The sequence below is a fragment of the Ranitomeya imitator genome, chromosome 4 (assembly GCF_032444005.1).
Source record: "Ranitomeya imitator isolate aRanImi1 chromosome 4, aRanImi1.pri, whole genome shotgun sequence".
NCBI classification, from domain to species: Eukaryota; Metazoa; Chordata; class Amphibia; order Anura; family Dendrobatidae; genus Ranitomeya; species Ranitomeya imitator.
Window position 1 is genome coordinate 322,919,738 of NC_091285.1, and position 17,940 is coordinate 322,937,677.

Sequence of the window (17,940 nt, forward strand, 5' to 3'; positions counted from 1 at the left end):
GTTACTATGCCACTTCCAAGGATCCTAGAAAAACAAACCTTCAGGCAATGATGGATGAGGTGCTGGCACAGGAGGAGGAGAAGGAACAGGGACCATTCAAACCATTATCAGGCCAGGCATCCACACATGTCTTGGAGGATGGGTTCCTGTACCAAAAGCGGACAGTTACACAAATGTCTAGCCAGGGGACAGTTTTGGAGGATGAAAAGGAGTATGAGGAGGATGAGAAACAACCGTGTCCACAGCACGCTGGCACTCAAACTGTCACACGGGCATCACTGGGGCATGGCAGGGGGGATACAGAGGAGTCTGATGATACACCTCTCACCGAGAACAGCGTGTTGTTGCCTCTGGGCAGCCTGGTACACATGAGGCAATACATACTGTTGTGCTATTTTGCCCGGATTGTTACGAGTGCTAATTACTGAATGGCCACCCTGCTGGATTCCCGTTACAACTACAGCATGCCATCCTTGCTTCCGTCAGTAGAACGAGATCAGAAAATGCGGGAATATAAGCGCATGCTAGTAGATGCACTACTCATGGCGTCCTCGCCAGACAGTGGGGTCTCAGCGGAAGCACAAGGCAGAGGAGGATGAAGTTGCCAACACAGCTGGGGCATTGGCAGAACCTCAGAAGGGATGGTTAGCATGGCAGAAATGTGTACAACCTTTCTGAGCACATAGCAAAATCCAGCATTACCATCTGATATGATCCCAAATTTGGTACAGTACAAACAGATGTTTTTGTTACAGTACAAACAGATGCTTTTTGGCATAGTAGTCATACAGGCTTTTTGGCAAAGTAGAAATTTGGTACACAAATGGGAAAGACATGCATACTAGAATTTTTTTTTTAAACACACCACTCAAAAAAGGATGGCTGCAGGGTAGTTTTTTTTTTAAACCCTACTCATATAGACCCAGCAATAGAATAAAATATTTGTTCCTGCCCACAAATGGAAAAGTGGCGGCTGCAGAGTAGAATTTGTATAAGAAACACTACTCTTAAAAACACCATTGCAGAGCGGAATTTTTTTTTTTTTTTAAAAACACTGCTCATATAGACACAGTGGTACAGCAAAACTATTTCTTTGGCTTAAAAATGACTACAAGATGTAGTTGATGTCAATTATTTATTAGATCAGATTACTAGAAAATGCACATCGATCCAGAAAAATTGTCTCTTTGGCCTGTAAATGGCAACAACCTTATTTACTTACAACACTAAAAGAAAACACACGCCAGTCCAGAAAAACTATTTAATTGATCTATAAATGGCAACAAGCTGGCTGATGACAATTATTTGCTTACAACACTACTAGAAAACACACAGTGGTCCTGAAAAATTATATCGTTGGCCTATAAATGGCAACGAGATGGCTGATGCCAATTATTCGTTTCCCAGACTACTAAAAAACACACACTGATCCAGAAAGATTATTTCCTTGGTCTAGAAATGGCAACGATATGGATGATGCCAATTATTTATTTGCAACTCTACTGAAAACACACACTAGTCCAGAAAGATTATTTATTTGGCCTAAAAATGGCAACGAGCTGGCTGATGCCAATTATTCGTTTCCCAGACTACTATAAAACACGCACCAGATTAGGAAAATTATTTATTTGGCCTATAAATGGCAAGGAGCTGTCACCAGTGTGTCAGACACTACAGACAGTCGCTTTGCATCTGACTGCTGAAGGTCTCTGCATTTGGCACTGCAGACGCCTTCTTAATCCTTCTGACATTTCTACCCAGTGGCAACTTCCCTCCGGATCTAATTGCCACACCTGGACATGGTTGTTTATAGAATCCCAGTCTGCTTCAGGGAGCCACCAGTGATATTCACATTTTCCCATTGTGAAGGCTTGGTGCTATAGCAGTCAGCTTACTTTATCTCTGGTGCTGTTGGAGGACGTTTGATGTTACCTCTCTGAGTCTGCTGAAGGTAAGTTGCTTCCCCCTGCTTGTCTCCCTTCTTCTCTTTAGTGTACATTGGGTACTGACTAGGGTTGAGCGAAACGGATCGTTCATTTTCAAAAGTCGCCGACTTTTGGCAAAGTCGGGTTTCATGAAACCCGACCCGATCCCTGTGTGGGGTCGGCCATGCGGTACGCGACTTTCGCGCCAAAGTCGCGTTTCGTATGACGCGCTTGGCGCCATTTTTTTCAGCCAATGAAGGGGCGTGGGCAGAGTGATGACATAGGTCTTAGGGGCGTGGACGCCTATCGCCATGTTGTCGCTTGTGCGCTGTAGCGATTTGCACTGTGTAACACCAGCTTTTCAGTTCAGGGACGGACGGACGGACGGAGAGAGAGAGAGAGAGAGAGAAGAAAAAAAAAAAAAAAAACCATTGGCTTTGCATTGGGTTTCGTGTTTCGGTCGATCCTCGACTTTTCGCCATAATCGGCCGATTTCACTCGACTCGACTTTTGAGATAGTCGGGTTTCGCGAAACCCGGCTCGACCCTAAAAAAGTCAAGGTCGCTCAACCCTAGTACTGACCATTGCTCACCCCACTTCCCTACTCAGGGCCTAGCTCTAGGGATGTACAGGGCTTAGGTTCCTGCTCGGCGATTGGTATGGAGCAAATATAGGGATGGTAGGGGAGGCAGGGTGCTATTAGATCTGCCTAGGGGGCGCCACTCCCCACTTTCCCTAGTGTTTGTGCTTTCTTCCCCTCTTCCCCTCGTGTTGCACTTAGTCTTCCCACACTGCGTGACAGGAGCTGACTGTTGCCAATTATTTATTTCCCAGACTCCTTTAAAATACACACCGATTTTGGAAAATTATTTCTTTGGCCTAGAAATGGCAACGAGACTGCTGATGCCAAATAGTGTCCTTATAATATTCAACATCATACAGTGACAGTGCTTGTAATGATATTATAATTGTACTGTGATAAAGTGCAAATAGTGATCACTGTCACATTTAAAATCTATAGCTATCCCAAATTAAATATATATAGTGACTAACCTTAAATTTAAATACATTATTGCAAACTTCATATTACACCCATATCTCTCTCTAAAGAGCCCTCCAATATCCATCCTTAACTTAATTAATGAGATCCATATATGGGGAACACTATTAATACTCCTACATAAAGTACCATAATAAAAAAAATCACTAATAAAATGGGAGCAAATTAGTGTCCATATAAAATTCATTCAATTCTTTAATCTCTGAAGATATGGATGTGGACATCAGGCTTAATGATTCCCATAGGATATCTTCATCCCGTGCATAACGGAAGGTGAAGGAACTTCCTCCCTATGCGGTACGACATGGCAGGAAAGAAAAGCAATCTCAAACTAGACCACATAAACCAGACTCCTACAAAAATATAAAACAAAAATTAGTAAAATCAATAATACTTTAATATTAAAACCAACGCAAAAAAAAAACCCTACCCTATCCCCTAAAAGAATGTCTCAAAAGAACAGAACAGGAAAATAAAGCAGAAAAGTAAAAGAAGACCTAATCATTTTCACAGGAATGAGGCAGATCCCAAGCTCTCGTTAAGTCCTTGCGGAGCCATTATCCCCAGCCTGTAGTTCCATCTACTTTCTAGTTGGGCCAGGGTCCTACCTAAGTCCCCCCCCCCCCTGCAAATCCAAATTAATTTCATCAATACCTCTGGCCTGTCCATCATGGTGTTTCTTAAAGTGCCTGGGTAACGTCTTCAACAAGGTTTCGTTTTCCAACCTCTTGGCTTTATTGATGTCCCTGACGTGTTCCCTTGTCCTAATTTTAAGTTCCCTAGTTGTCAATCCTACGTATATTTTACCACAGGGGCATTGAGCCTAGTAAATAACCCCCCCGAGAATTGCAACTGAGATGTTTTCTAATTTCGTATATTCTTGATCCATCAAAATTGCCAAATTCCGTGGATCTAATGTGGTTAAGGCATCCTTTACAAAGTCCGCATGGGGAAAAAAACCTTTGCGGTCTCCACCAACAGATCTATATGGTCCAGGTCTGGGGGCCTCATAATGACTTTTTACCAAAATGTCTTTAAAATTTGGGGAACGTCTGGCCACAAATGATGGAGTCGGAGGTAATGCCCGTTTCAAAATAGGATCAACCATCAATACCTCCCAATGTTTTTGAATTATGTTTGTGAGCATTTGCCATTGGCAATTATATGTTGAGATGAATCTCACCTGATTCTCATCTTTGCTATATGTCTGCCACTTCTGTGATGTTTGTTGATTGGCAGCAGTGGTGACGTCTTGTAAACAGCACTGCAGCCAATCACTGAGCTTAGTGGCTTGGACTACATCGGCTATTTAATAAAGTAAGTTTACTAAAAAAAATAAATAATAAAAAGTATTGAAAAAAATGCTGTAAAACAGAAGAATGGGGAATGCTAAAGTATTTTGTGAAGATTCTTTTATTATTATAAGATGAACAGTAAACAAATCTAATAAAAAGCATAATTATTAAAATTATTATTTTTCCATTCCTTCCATATATGACATTAATAAAAGTTACTAAATAAAAAATATATACAGCAAAATGATGCCACTGAAAAATACCGTACTCCTTTTACCTCAAAAACAAACTTTGGAATAACAACAAATACCGTATATACTCGAGTATAAGCCGAGATTTTCAGCCCAAATTTTTGGGCTGAAAGTGCCCCCCTCGGCTTATACTCGAGTCACGGTAGCGGTGGGGTCGGCGGGTGAGGGGGTGAGGGCGCTGAGGCATACTTACCTAGTCCCAGCGATCCTCGCGCTGTCCCTGCCGTCCCACGGGCTTCGGCGCTGCAGCTTCTTCCTCTCTTCAGCGGTCACGTGGGACCGCTCATTAGAAAAATGAATAGGCGGCTCCACCTCCCATAGGGGTGGAGCCGCCTATTCATTTCTCTAATCGGTGCCGGTGACCGCTGATAGAGAAAGAAGCTGCGGCACCGAAGACAGCTGTGACAGGCGGGGACAGCGCGAGGATCGCCAGGACTAGGTGAGTATGTTATATTTACCTGTCCATGTTCCAGCCGCCGGGCGCCGATCCATCTTCCCGGCGTCTATCTGCGTTCTGACTGTGCAGGTCAGAGGGCGCGATGACGCATATAGTGTGCGCGGCACCCTCTCAGTGCAGAGACGCCGGGACCGGACGCTGGGGAGCTGCAAGCAAGAGAGGTGAGTATGGCTTTTTTTTTTTTTTTTTTATTGCAGCAGCAGCGGCCATGGCACAGACTTATACCGAGCATCTATGGGGATATATGAACGCAGCAGAGCACAGTATGGGGCAGATATGGGGATATATGAACGCAGCTACTGATGTCTCAATTAATTTTACTTTTATTGGTATCTATTTTTATTTTTGAAATTCACCGGTAGCTGAAACGTTGCCACAATATGTGGGTAAATTAAACCCTGCATGTTCTTATACTGAACTATGGAGTGCTGCCTCATTTTTGGATACCTATAAATGTGGATGATCGCTGGACTGATTGTCTTGGGGCTCTGCACCTGAAGCTAAGTATTTCTGTGCTGTTCCTTTTTTCCTATTAGATATATCTATAGATATATCAATAGATGGAGAGATAGATATGGGATAGATGATAGATCTGTAGATAGATCTATCTATTGATCTATCATCTATCTATAGATCTATCATCTATCCATCATCTATCTATCTGTGTGTGTAAATGTTATTGTTCAATGGAGTATGCAAATGAAGAGGTTGGACAAGAAATTACATCACAATTGTTTTTCTTTTGTTAAATGATAGATCTATATTTAGCTTGCAAAAACGCATAAAAAAAGCATGAAAATCCGCATCAAAAACCGCTCGGATTTTTACCTGTGTTTTCTGCCAAGAAATGCAGAATCTGTGCAGAAAATTCCACAGGCAAATCTGCAACGTGTGCATATACCCTTACACTTTTCCAATGGTTTCAATAAATCTCCCTTTGAAGTAACTAATGGAGCAAGCTTTAGCACCCAGCGTTTCCAACACAGTCATGCACTTAAGCTTGGAGAGCTCAATAGAAAATGCAGGCCTGCTAGGAATTCTGTGTCATAGACCAAAAATGTCAGATGACCAAATGGTTTGCACAGAACTGTCTCAGGTTTAGATGCTGATTTGTATGTTCCAAATGACTGGAATTGTTATGTCAAGATAAAATTAGAAGAAGAACATCCTGGTTTAAGCTTATTGTTATAAGTTATTTTAGAGGTTGTTATGGATTAGTGGAATTATTGTGCGGATAGTGGATTGGATATTAGAGAAACTATTGCTTCTTAGAGGTGTGAAAAAATGGATAATACATGAGCGTGTACAAGTGCTGGTGAATTTGGCTACCAATTAGAGTTCTAAGACAACCACGTTACATGTGTCATGTTAGGACATATGAACATCATGAAGATGCACAAACTCCACCGTGGCTACAGGGCTGAAACTCAACATTCTCTGCTTTGGCAAATTTGGCTTTTTATGTAATATTTTATGAACAGGGCTCAAAAAACACTAAGATTCACCCTGCCAAAAAAGTAACAGATCTGCACATAAAGCAATTTAGAGGAGTTGTCTGATGATGACTTATTGATCAATGGGGGTCCCACTGATGGACTCGCACTGATCAGCAAAATGGAAATTTTTAATCTCCGCCAAAATGCAGCTCCATTCATTAACTCCATATAGGGCAGCTGAGAACAGCACTTTTTCACACAATTGACCCACTCTAACAAGAAAAAAATAATGTTTGGGATTAAAATTCCATGTTCTGCCTTTCGGGTCTGGCTCACAGTGATCAGACCCCACCATTCAATAAGTTATCACCTATCATCAGAATAAATGATCATTTGCTTTCATCAGACAACCACTTTAATTACACTTAGAACTAAATAGTAACTCTCATTAAGAAGTATAAAAACGCCTTCTTTTTTTGGAGCGATTTCTAAAAAAAAACAGCATGACAACCAAAAAGATAAAAAAATGTGTTGGTCTGTGGCCTCTGTGCGGGTATGGACTGTCAATAATTGTATCCACCTTGGCAGGCTCTTTTCATATTGATTGGTGGTGGAGAAGTCATCCTGCATAACATTGCCGCACTGACCCTGAATTCACCCCCATATTTCTCTGTATGCCTTTCACATTTAGCAGTTGTGCATTACCCACTGTTCCTGTTGATGGATTTAAAACTCATGGGAAGAATTACCAGGGTATTTTAGGTGTGAGAGCTCTTTCAGGGTGATCAACCATCTATCAGACCGAAATTAGGTCTTGCATGGGTGGTACAGGGAATGAACTGACCTTAAAGGAGTATTCCCATGTCCAAGATCCTATACCAATATGTAGTTGATGTAATAATAATATTAGCAAATACCTCCCATTAAAAATGTATTATAGTGTTTATGATTCGATATGTCTCTTTTCTCATGTGCAGGCATTGCAGGATCTTAGGTATCCATGGTTATGACCACTGATAAAATGGCAATTAGTTAGCCAGTTGCTAGTGGTCGTAACCATGGCTACGTAAGGTCCTGCAGATGAGAATAGAGACGCAGCGAATCAGAATAACTATACTACATTTCTAATTGGGGGTATTTGCTAATAGTATTATTATTATTACTACATCTACTACATTTTCGGATAGGATTTTGGAGATGGGAATACCCCTTCAAGTCCTAGCGATTTTTACAGTAACACACATACACTAAGACCACAACATGCCACATTTTACCTTATGTTTTAGTTCAGACTGTGCAAATGAATACAAAGATGTTGTGGATAGTGATCTAATAATCTTATAATATAATAAAAGTGCTTTAATGTCTAAATATAACTGCTATATGATTCACTTTATGATTCATGGAGGCCACAAGCTTAGGGTACCAGGTCATTGGTGGTGCCTGTCCCCTTCAGCACTAGTGCTTGATAAGCCCTGTGTGATAGCACAGGTCACATACCATTAAGGCTGACCCTAAATGCATTTCAAAATGTTTTCAAAGACAATTTTCAGTTAGATAAGAAACCTCTATTGTGATAGAAATAAAGATATGATGCTGAAATATTTCCACAGATATGTACCTTCAAGTGACATCAACAGAAAAATAGTGGCTTGTATAAAGCAAGGTACGTTCCAAACTTGTGCTAATACATTTTGGTTGCAGAAATAAAATTACCGTAAATTTGATAGAGAAATAGCTAAATGTATCCTTTTTAGGAGAAATTACAGAATTGCAGAAATATATGGAATATAAATACGCTTTAGATGAGGCTGATGAAAAAGGCTGGTTTCCTATACATGAAGCAGTTGTCCAACCAGTCCGTCAGATAACAGAAATCATCCTTGACGGTAAGTTTTTGAAATTCAGAAAGATTTAAATTACTGTGAGTTTTAATACATATTTATATGTCACAAACAGATCATAAATGGAAGGTTAATATTTTGTCTGTCTCTCAGTTATACTTCATAACTGATCCATAAACATGCTGAAATATAGTACAGTATGCCACTTCCCATAACTCTAGTCTAATGATTCTGTTACAAAAAATTGTACATGTAGCTCAGGTGTTAATATATTTTAATTGAAATAGAACGTTAAAGGGGTATTTCCATCTCAAGATACGATCCCAATATGTAGTAGGTGAAATACAGTAATAAGTTTGATAGAAGGGGGGGGGGACTGTGAGCTCACCACATCATGTCATTCGATGTTGAGGGTTGGAATCTGCATCGCTTGCAGATCCTGCTGGTGAAGTTCAGGTGTAATAATAGTAATATCATCAAATCATTCCAATTATAAATGTAGTATAGTTCTTCTGATTTGCTATGTTGCTTTCCCCATACAGGTTATCGCTGTAGCTTAGGTATCCATGGTTATGGCCACTAACAACTAACTATTACTATATCAGTGGCCGTAACCATGGATACTTAAGCTACTGCAATGCCCTGCAACATAGCGAATCAAGCGAACTATGCTACATTTCTCCTTCGCCACATTGGGGGACACAGAACCATGGGTGTTATGCTGCTGTCACTAGCAGGCTGACACTAAGTAGAGACAAAAAAAATGTTAGCTCCTCCCCTGCAGTATACCCTCATGTTGGCTTCCAGAGACCCAGTTCAAGCTTAGTGTCCGTAGGAGGCACACTGGGTCTGCTATTCAGACCAGAGCTTTTCGGATTTTTTCCCACAATTTATCCATTTACCTGGACGAAGGGGCGACGGAACCTTTCAAGGCTCCGATCTCCCCGAACCATCAACAGGCGAGCACGGGAGAATTACCTCTCCGTATCCACTCCTACTACGTGGGATGCCACTGCCTGGGCTGATTTTAGGGGCGACGGGCTCCTTCAAGGGCACCGATCCCCCCCCCTCTCTTCAGACGAGCACTGGAGTTGTACCTCCAATATCCTCTTCTGCAGCCAGGTCATATTGCCGGACATTTCGCCCTGCCCACCAGGTTTTACCCTCGGCTGTTCAGAGGCACTCTCTATTGTGGCATCCGTGCAGCCCCCACTGCATCACCACTGAAAGCGGATGATGGAAGGAGGCAGACGGTTCCTCTCCATCCCCCTTTCAGGGGATGGTGAATGGAGGCTCCCCCAACCCTGAACCATCCTAACTGCCCCGGGCACAGCGCTGACCTGCATTACAGGGGTAAGTGCATTGGGAGGGGTCGTTTCTTTGGCGGTACGAGGGCTCCATAGCAGCAGGGTCGCAACAGCTCCGCGGCACTCTTTCCGGCGGTCCGCGGGTGCGCGCCGGCCGAAGCGATAAATTTAGTCCCCGGCTTCGGCCTTGTGTAGGCCGCATCCCGGTAAGCTCCACCCACTGCTCGCATCACTCCGGCGGCTCTGCCCCCAGTACTGGTGCTTCTCGCTCCTTGCAAGACTACCTCCCAGCTCTCGGCAGCCATCTTTTTTCCCACTGTAAGCAGCTCTGCCGCCCTCTGCACGTGTCGCCCTGGATGCCGGTTTACTCAGCGCCATCATCTTCGTATTGCGGGACACAGGACCTGGGTAAGGAGACGGCACTAGGTGCTTCACTGCAGCTTTACCCCACATCGCTTCCACTAGCAGTGTTTTTTTCACTTATATTGGGGTACATCATGTCGCAGTCAAAGTCTAAGAAGACTACAAAGGTACATACTACCTTTTTCACTGCGTGTAGCACCTGCCAGGCTCCTCTCACTCGGCCTCAAAGCTCCCCTCGCTGCCCGGCCTGTGATGCCCAATGTGTCCAGAAGCCCTCCGCCGCTACCGATCCCAGTGTATCTAGCCCCCCTCAGTGGGCTGCGTCACTGTCACAATCCATGGCTTCGCTGGCCAAAGCGATTGAATCCCTCCATGACCCCTCTGGGGAGCGGGGCACTCATCTAACTGGGTTAAGAGACCCCTCCATTACAGGGGAATCATCGGACAGCAGGGGCCGCTCTCACCCGACGGAGGTACGGACATCCAAAAAACGGATCCGCACTACCTCTCCTGAGCATTCACCACACCATTCAGCCTCTGGTAGTTCCACTTCTCGCTCACCCTCTCCAGGGGTTCGCAGCGATCATGACTCTGAGTATGAGTCTGAGGCATCTTTGGACCCGGATTCTCCGGAGTTTCAAACTACTGTGGATTCTCTCATTGAAGCTGTCAATCATGCGCTAAAGGTCGATGAGGACCCTAATTCAGCTCCGGATCATGCGGTTTCTTTTACAAGAACCAAGCGGTCCCATAGGGTGTTCGCCTCTCATCCGGACTTTTTGGAGATAGTCAGGCGACACAGGGAGCGACTGGATAAGCGTTTTACGGGTAAAAAGACCCTGGGAATGAAGTATCCCTTTTCCGCAGATCTTGTCAAAGATTAAACGAAACCTCAACTAGTTGATCCTCCGGTATCACGTTTGGCTACCAAAATGCTTTTGTCTGTACCTGATGGTGTTTCAATCAAAAATCCCACAGAACGCCAAATAGAGTCCATGGCTCGCTCAGTGTCTCATGTTCCTCACTATTCCCTTCCTTCGCTGCCGCATGGGTCGCAAAAGCAATGGTTTTCTGGGCAGATGCCCTTGCAAAATCCGTTCAGGACCAGGCTCTTCCGTCTGAGGCGGCGGATCTCGCCAAACAAATCGCTATGGCTGGAGACTATGTGATGTACACGTCTTTAGACACAGCAGACTGTGCGGCAATTACTGCCTCAAACCCCGTCACCATTAAGAGAGCACTATGGCTTAGAGCAGTGTTCCCCAACTCCAGCCACCAACAGGTCATGTTTTGAGGATTACCTTAGAATTGCACAGGTCATTGAATGCTTTACTGTCCAGGTGATGCAATTATCACCTGTGCAATACTAAGGAAATCCTGAAAACATGACCTGTTGGTGGTTCTTGAGGACCGGACTTGGGGAACACTGGCTTAGAGAGTGGCACGTGGATTCATCTTCTAAAAAGTCTCTGATTTCTCTGCCTTTTCAGAGCAGACGTCTGTTTGGAGAAAAACTAGACCAGCTTATTTCAGATGCTACAGGAGGGAAAATCAAATTCCTCCCACAGCACAGACCTAAAACTGCCTTTCATCGTCAGCAATATTTTCGTTTTCGGCCCTTTCGCAGTAGCCCCTTCTGGTCCTGCTCCACAGCCTCGTCCAGATCAGAACGATCTCCACATACAGACAGAGACTCTCGCCCCTTTTACAGACCAAATCAGTCCTGGCAAAGGGGATCCAGGCCCTCCAGATTTCCTTCACAATGACTCGGGGAGTCTTCCGGTCGACACCACCAAAGTTGGCGGACGCCTGCTTCTCTTTCAGCATGTCTGGCTTTCCATCATTCACGACAAATGGGTCAGAGACCAGGTGTCTTCCGGTTACAAAATAGAATTCATCGCCTCCCCTCCAGCTCGTTTTTTTCCCTCTCGTCTTCCAAGTTCAGGAGCTCAGTCTCGCACGCTTCACCGCACCATCGAGTCTCTCCGCCAAAACGGGGTCATTGTTCCGGTTCCAGAACACGAGAAGTTCAGAGGTTTTTACTCGAACCTCTTCGTCGTTCCAAAAAAGGACGGGACGGTACGCCCTATTTTGGATCTAAAGCTCCTAAACAAATGCGTAAAGGTCCAGCATTTCAGGATGGAATCCCTCCGGTCAGTCATCTCCTCAATGGAGAGAGGAGAATTTTTAGCATCAATAGACATCTAAGATGCTTATCTCCATATCCCGATCTTCCCGCCACATTAAAGGTTCCTGCGTTTTGCCATCCAAGAAGACCATTTTCAATTCACGGCCTTACACTTCGGACTTGCCACCGCGCCCAGGGTATTCACAATGGTCATGGCGGCGGTCATGGCCATTCTCCATTCCCGAGGAGTGGTCGTGTTGCCATACCTGATCAAAGGTCTGTCCTATCAGGCATGCGTCCGCATTACCTTGGATACTCTTTCACGCCTGTGCTGGCTAATCAACTTAGACAAGTCCTCCCTGATTCCATCCTGACGAATCTCCTTCCTAGGCATGATCCTAGAAGAAGAGGGGACGGGAAGAAAAACATTAGACTCGAACAAAGAAGACCCAGGAAAACATACTCAGAATGGAGGTAAGAACATTTCTAAAACAATCCACAGCGAGGAGATTGGAACAAAACAAAATCCTCTAAACTGCATGCTCGCAAACGCCAGAAGCCTGACAAACAAGATGGAAGAACTAGAAGCAGAAATATCTACAGGTAACTTTGACATAGTGGGAATAACCGAGACATGGTTAGATGAAGGCTATGACTGGGCAGTTAACTTACAGGGTTACAGTCTGTTTAGAAAGGATCGTAAAAATCGGAGAGGAGGAGGGGTTTGTCTCTATGTAAAGTCTTGTCTAAAGTCCACTTTAAGGGAGGATATTAGCGAAGGGAATGAGGATGTCGAGTCCATATGGGTCGAAATTCATGGAGGGAAAAATGGTAACAAAATTCTCATTGGGGTCTGTTACAAACCCCCAAATATAACAGAAATCATGGAAAGTCTACTTCTAAAGCAGATAGATGAAGCTGCAACCCATAATGAGGTCCTGGTTATGGGGGACTTTAACTACCCGGATATTAACTGGGAAACAGAAACCTGTGAAACCCATAAAGGCAACAGGTTTCTGCTAATAACCAAGAAAAATTATCTTTCACAATTGGTGCAGAATCCAACCAGAGGAGCAGCACTTTTAGACCTAATACTATCTAATAGACCTGACAGAATAACAAATCTGCAAGTGGTCGGGCATCTAGGAAATAGCGACCACAATATTGTACAGTTTCACCTGTCTTTCACTAGGGGGACTTGTCAGGGAGTCACAAAAACACTGAACTTTAGGAAGGCAAAGTTTGACCAGCTTAGAGATGCCCTTAATCTGGTAGACTGGGACAATATCCTCAGAAATAAGAATACAGATATTAAATGGAAAATGTTTAAGAACATCCTAAATAGGCACTGTAAGCGGTTTATACCTTGTGGGAATAAAAGGACCAGAAATAGGAAAAACCCAATGTGGCTAAACAAAGAAGTAAGACAGGCAATTAACAATAAAAAGAAAGCATTTGCACTACTAATGCAGGATGGCACCATTGAAGCTCTAAAGAACTATAGGGAGAAAAATACTTTATCTAAAAAACTAATTAAAGCTGCCAAAAAGGAAACAGAGAAGCACATTGCTAAGGAGAGTAAAACTAATCCCAAACTGTTCTTCAACTATATCAATAGTAAAAGAATAAAAACTGAAAATGTAGGCCCCTTAAAAAATAGTGAGGAAAGAATGGTTGTAGATGACGAGGAAAAAGCTAACATATTAAACACCTTCTTCTCCACGGTATTCACGGCGGAAAATGAAATGCTAAGTGAAATCCCAAGAAACAATGAAAACCCTATATTAAGGGTCACCAATCTAACCCAAGAAGAGGTGCGAAACCGGCTAAATAAGATCAAAATAGATAAATCTCCGGGTCCGGATGGCATACACCCACGAGTACTAAGAGAACTAAGTAATGTAATAGATAAACCATTATTTCTTATTTTTAGGGACTCTATAGCGACGGGGTCTGTTCCGCAGGACTGGCGCATAGCAAATGTGGTGCCAATATTCAAAAAGGGCTCTAAAAGTGAACCTGGAAATTATAGGCCAGTAAGTCTAACCTCTATTGTTGGTAAAATATTTGAAGGGTTTCTGAGGGATGTTATTCGGGATTATCTCAATGAGAATAACTTTAACTCCATATCAGCATGGGTTTATGAGAAATCGCTCCTGTCAAACCAATCTAATCAGTTTTTATGAAGAGGTAAGCTATAGGCTGGACAACGGTGAGTCATTGGACGTGGTATATCTCAATTTTTCCAAAGCGTTTGATACCGTGCCGCACAAGAGGTTGGTACACAAAATGAGAATGCTTGGTCTGGGGGAAAATGTGTGTAAATGGGTTAGTAACTGGCTTAGTGATAGAAAGCAGAGGGTGGTTATAAATGGTATAGTCTCTAACTGGGTCGCTGTGACCAGTGGGGTACCGCAGGGGTCGGTATTGGGACCTGTTCTCTTCAACATATTCATTAATGATCTGGTAGAAGGTTTACACAGTAAAATATCGATATTTGCAGATGATACAAAACTATGTAAAGCAGTTAATACAAGAGAAGATAGTATTCTGCTACAGATGGATCTGGATAGGTTGGAAACTTGGGCTGAAATGTGGCAGATAAGGTTTAACAATGATAAATGTAAGGTTATACACATGGGAAGAAGGAATCAATATCACCATTACACACTGAACGGGAAACCACTGGGTAAATCTGACAGGGAGAAGGACTTGGGGATCCTAGTTAATGATAAACTTACCTGGAGCAGCCAGTGCCAGGCAGCAGCTGCCAAGGCAAACAGGATCATGGGGTGCATTAAAAGAGGTCTGGATACACATGATGAGAGCATTATACTGCCTCTGTACAAATCCCTAGTTAGACCGCACATGGAGTACTGTGTCCAGTTTTGGGCACCAGTGCTCAGGAAGGATATAATGGAACTAGAGAGAGTACAAAGGAGGGCAACAAAATTAATAAAGGGGATGGGAGAACTACAATACCTAGATAGATTAGCAAAATTAGGATTATTTAGTCTAGAAAAAAGACGACTGAGGGGCGATCTAATAACCATGTATAAGTATATAAGGGGACAATACAAATATCTCGCTGAGGATTTGTTTATACCAAGGAAGGTGACGGGCACAAGGGGGCATTCTTTGCGTCTGGAGGAGAGAAGGTTTTTCCACCAACATAGAAGAGGATTCTTTACTGTTAGGGCAGTGAGAATCTGGAATTGCTTGCCTGAGGAGGTGGTTATGGCGAACTCAGTCGAGGGGTTCAAGAGAGGCCTGGATGTCTTCCTGGAGCAGAACAATATTGTATCATACAATTATTAGGTTCTGTAGAAGGACGTAAATCTGGGGATTTATTATGATGGAATATAGGCTGAACTGGATGGACAAATGTCTTTTTTCGGCCTTACTAACTATGTTACTATGTTACTATGTTATCCTGGTCACATCCAAGGGGCTGGTTCTACTTCCTTGGTCCATGGCCCAAGAGCTTCAACAGGGAACCTGGACACTGTCGTCCCTTCCCTCATTCCATTCGTTTTGCCATGCGGATCCTGGGGAAAATGGTGGCCGCAATGGAAGCGGTTTCCTTTGCCCAACTGCATCTCGCTCCCTAACACCAGGCCCTACTGGACAATTGGGACAGGAGTCCCTTATCTCTCGATCGGCCATGTCCCCTGTCCCTGCAGATCAGGTAAGCACTCAAATGGTGGACTTTGGAGTCATCGTCAGCCAGGGAAGGTCTTTTCTCCCAATTCACTGACTGGTGGTAACTACCGATGCCAGTCTCCTCGGTTGGGGAGCAGTATTTCGCCACCACACTGCCCAGGGACGTTGGACGATTCGAGAATCGAGACTTCCGATAAACATCTTGGAGATTCAAGCGATCAGATTTGCACTGAAACATTTCCACTTCCTCCTTGCGGGTCACCCAATTTGAATTCAATCAGACAACGTCACAGCTGTGGCGTACATAAACCATCAGGGGGGTACCCGCAGCAGGGCGGCGATGCGGGAAGTCTCTCACATTCTCCGCTTGGCCGATCACAACCGCTCCACCATTTCTGCAGTGCACATTCCGGGCATCGAGAATTGGGCGGCGGACTTTCTCAGTCGTCAGGGTCTCGCCTCGGGGGAGTGGGAACTCCATCCGGAGATCTTACCGCAGATTTGTCTTCACTGGGGGACTCTGGACGTGGATCTGATGGCGTCCAGACTGAACGTAAAGGTTCCCAACTTCATAGCGCGTTCTCGGGGCCATTGGGGTGGACGCACTGATATTCCCATGGCATCAGTTCCATCTCCCGTACGTGTTTCCTCCGCTTCCTTTACTTCCGAAGGTAATTCGGAAAATCAAGACTGAGGGGGTTCCTTTGATCCTAGTCGCTCCTGATCGGCCATGTCACGCGTGGTTCATCAGAGCTCGTTCAACTTGTATCCGACGTTCCCTGGCGGCTACCAGATCGCCCAGATCTGCTTCGCCAAGGGCCGATCTACCACCAGAAGTCAGGGGCCCTACGTTTAACGGCGTGGCTGTTGAAACCTGGATCCTAACTCAAGCTGGTTTCTCCCAGCAAGTCATTGCCACCATGATTAGTGCTCGCAAGACGTCTTCTGCTCGCATTTATCACCGCACCTGGAAAGCCTTCTTCTCATGGTGCAGGCTCCGTGGACGTCCTCCTCTCGCCTTTTCTATTCCCTCCATTCTGGAATTTCTCCAGTCCGGCTTGGATTCCGGTCTGGCGCTCAGTTTTCTCAAGGGTCAGATCTCGGCATTATCCGTGTTGTTCCAATGTAGGATTGCTGCTATCCTGCAGGTCAGGACTTTAGTTCAGGGGGTCTCTCACGTGGTACCCCCCTACAGAATGCCATTAAGTTTTGGGATCTCAATTTGGTTCTGAGTGTTCTTCAGGAGTCCCCTTTTGAACCTCTCCGGGATGTTCTGCTGATTGTCCTCTCCTGGAAGGTCGCCTTCCTTGTGGCAGTAACCTCTATCAGGCGAGTCTCAGAGCTGGCCGCCCTCTCTTGCCGGGCGCCCTTCCTTTCCTTCCACCAGGACAAGGTGGTCCTGCGTCCATCTCTGTCTTTTCTTCCCAAGGTGGTTTCATCCTTCCACCTTAATAAAGATATCGTTCTTCCCTCCTTCTGCCCGCAGCCAAGACATAGGGTTGAAAAGGCCCTTCACACCTTGGACGTGGTAAGGGCCCTCAGGAGGTACGTTTCTAGAACTGCCCTCTTCCGCAAGTCTGACTCCCTCTTTGTGCTCCCGGAGGGTCACGGAAAGGGTTTAGCCGCTTCTAAAGCCACGATAGCCAGATGGATCCTATCAGCTATTCCAGAAGGGATTAGGGCACACTCAACTCAGTCGGTGGGTGCTTCCTGGGCCATTAGGCATCGACAGAGCAGGTTTGCAAGGCCCAACATGGTCCAGCCTGCATACCTTCACGAAGCACTACAATGTCCACACTCAATCATCTGCGGATGCGGCCCTTGGCAGACGTGTTCTGCAAGTGGCCGTTGCGCATTTATAGTCAGTTGGTACATGGAGTTATTGGGTTATATTGTTCCCCACCCAGGGACTGCTTTGGGACGTCCCATGGTTCTGTGTTCCCCAATGTGGCGAAGGAGAAATAGGGATTTTTGTGTACTCACTGTAAAATCCTTTTCTCTGAGCCACTAATTGGGGGACACAGCTCCCACCCTGTTAGCCTTGTTTTCTTTTTGGCTCTTTGCTTACTTTATCATGTTATACCCTAATATTGTTATGTTATATCTTATTAATAATCTCCTACTGCTTTTACGCTGAACTGGGTCTCTGGAAGCCAGCATGAGGGTGTATACTGCAGGGGAGGAGCTAACTTTTTTGTCTCAACTTAAGGT

The 17,940-nt window shown here is 44.5% G+C and overlaps 1 protein-coding gene across 1 annotated transcript in view; it reads left to right on the forward strand.

Moving 5' to 3' along the window:
* The window catches only part of ASB15 (ankyrin repeat and SOCS box containing 15), an 81,834-nt gene that overhangs the window by 5,362 nt on the left and 58,532 nt on the right, over positions 1-17,940 (forward strand). Inside the window, exons 3-4 of the mRNA XM_069764904.1 lie at positions 8,038-8,090; positions 8,182-8,313. Of these exons, the coding sequence (XP_069621005.1) occupies positions 8,038-8,090; positions 8,182-8,313 (185 nt within the window). The remainder of the gene's footprint in view (positions 1-8,037; positions 8,091-8,181; positions 8,314-17,940) is intronic.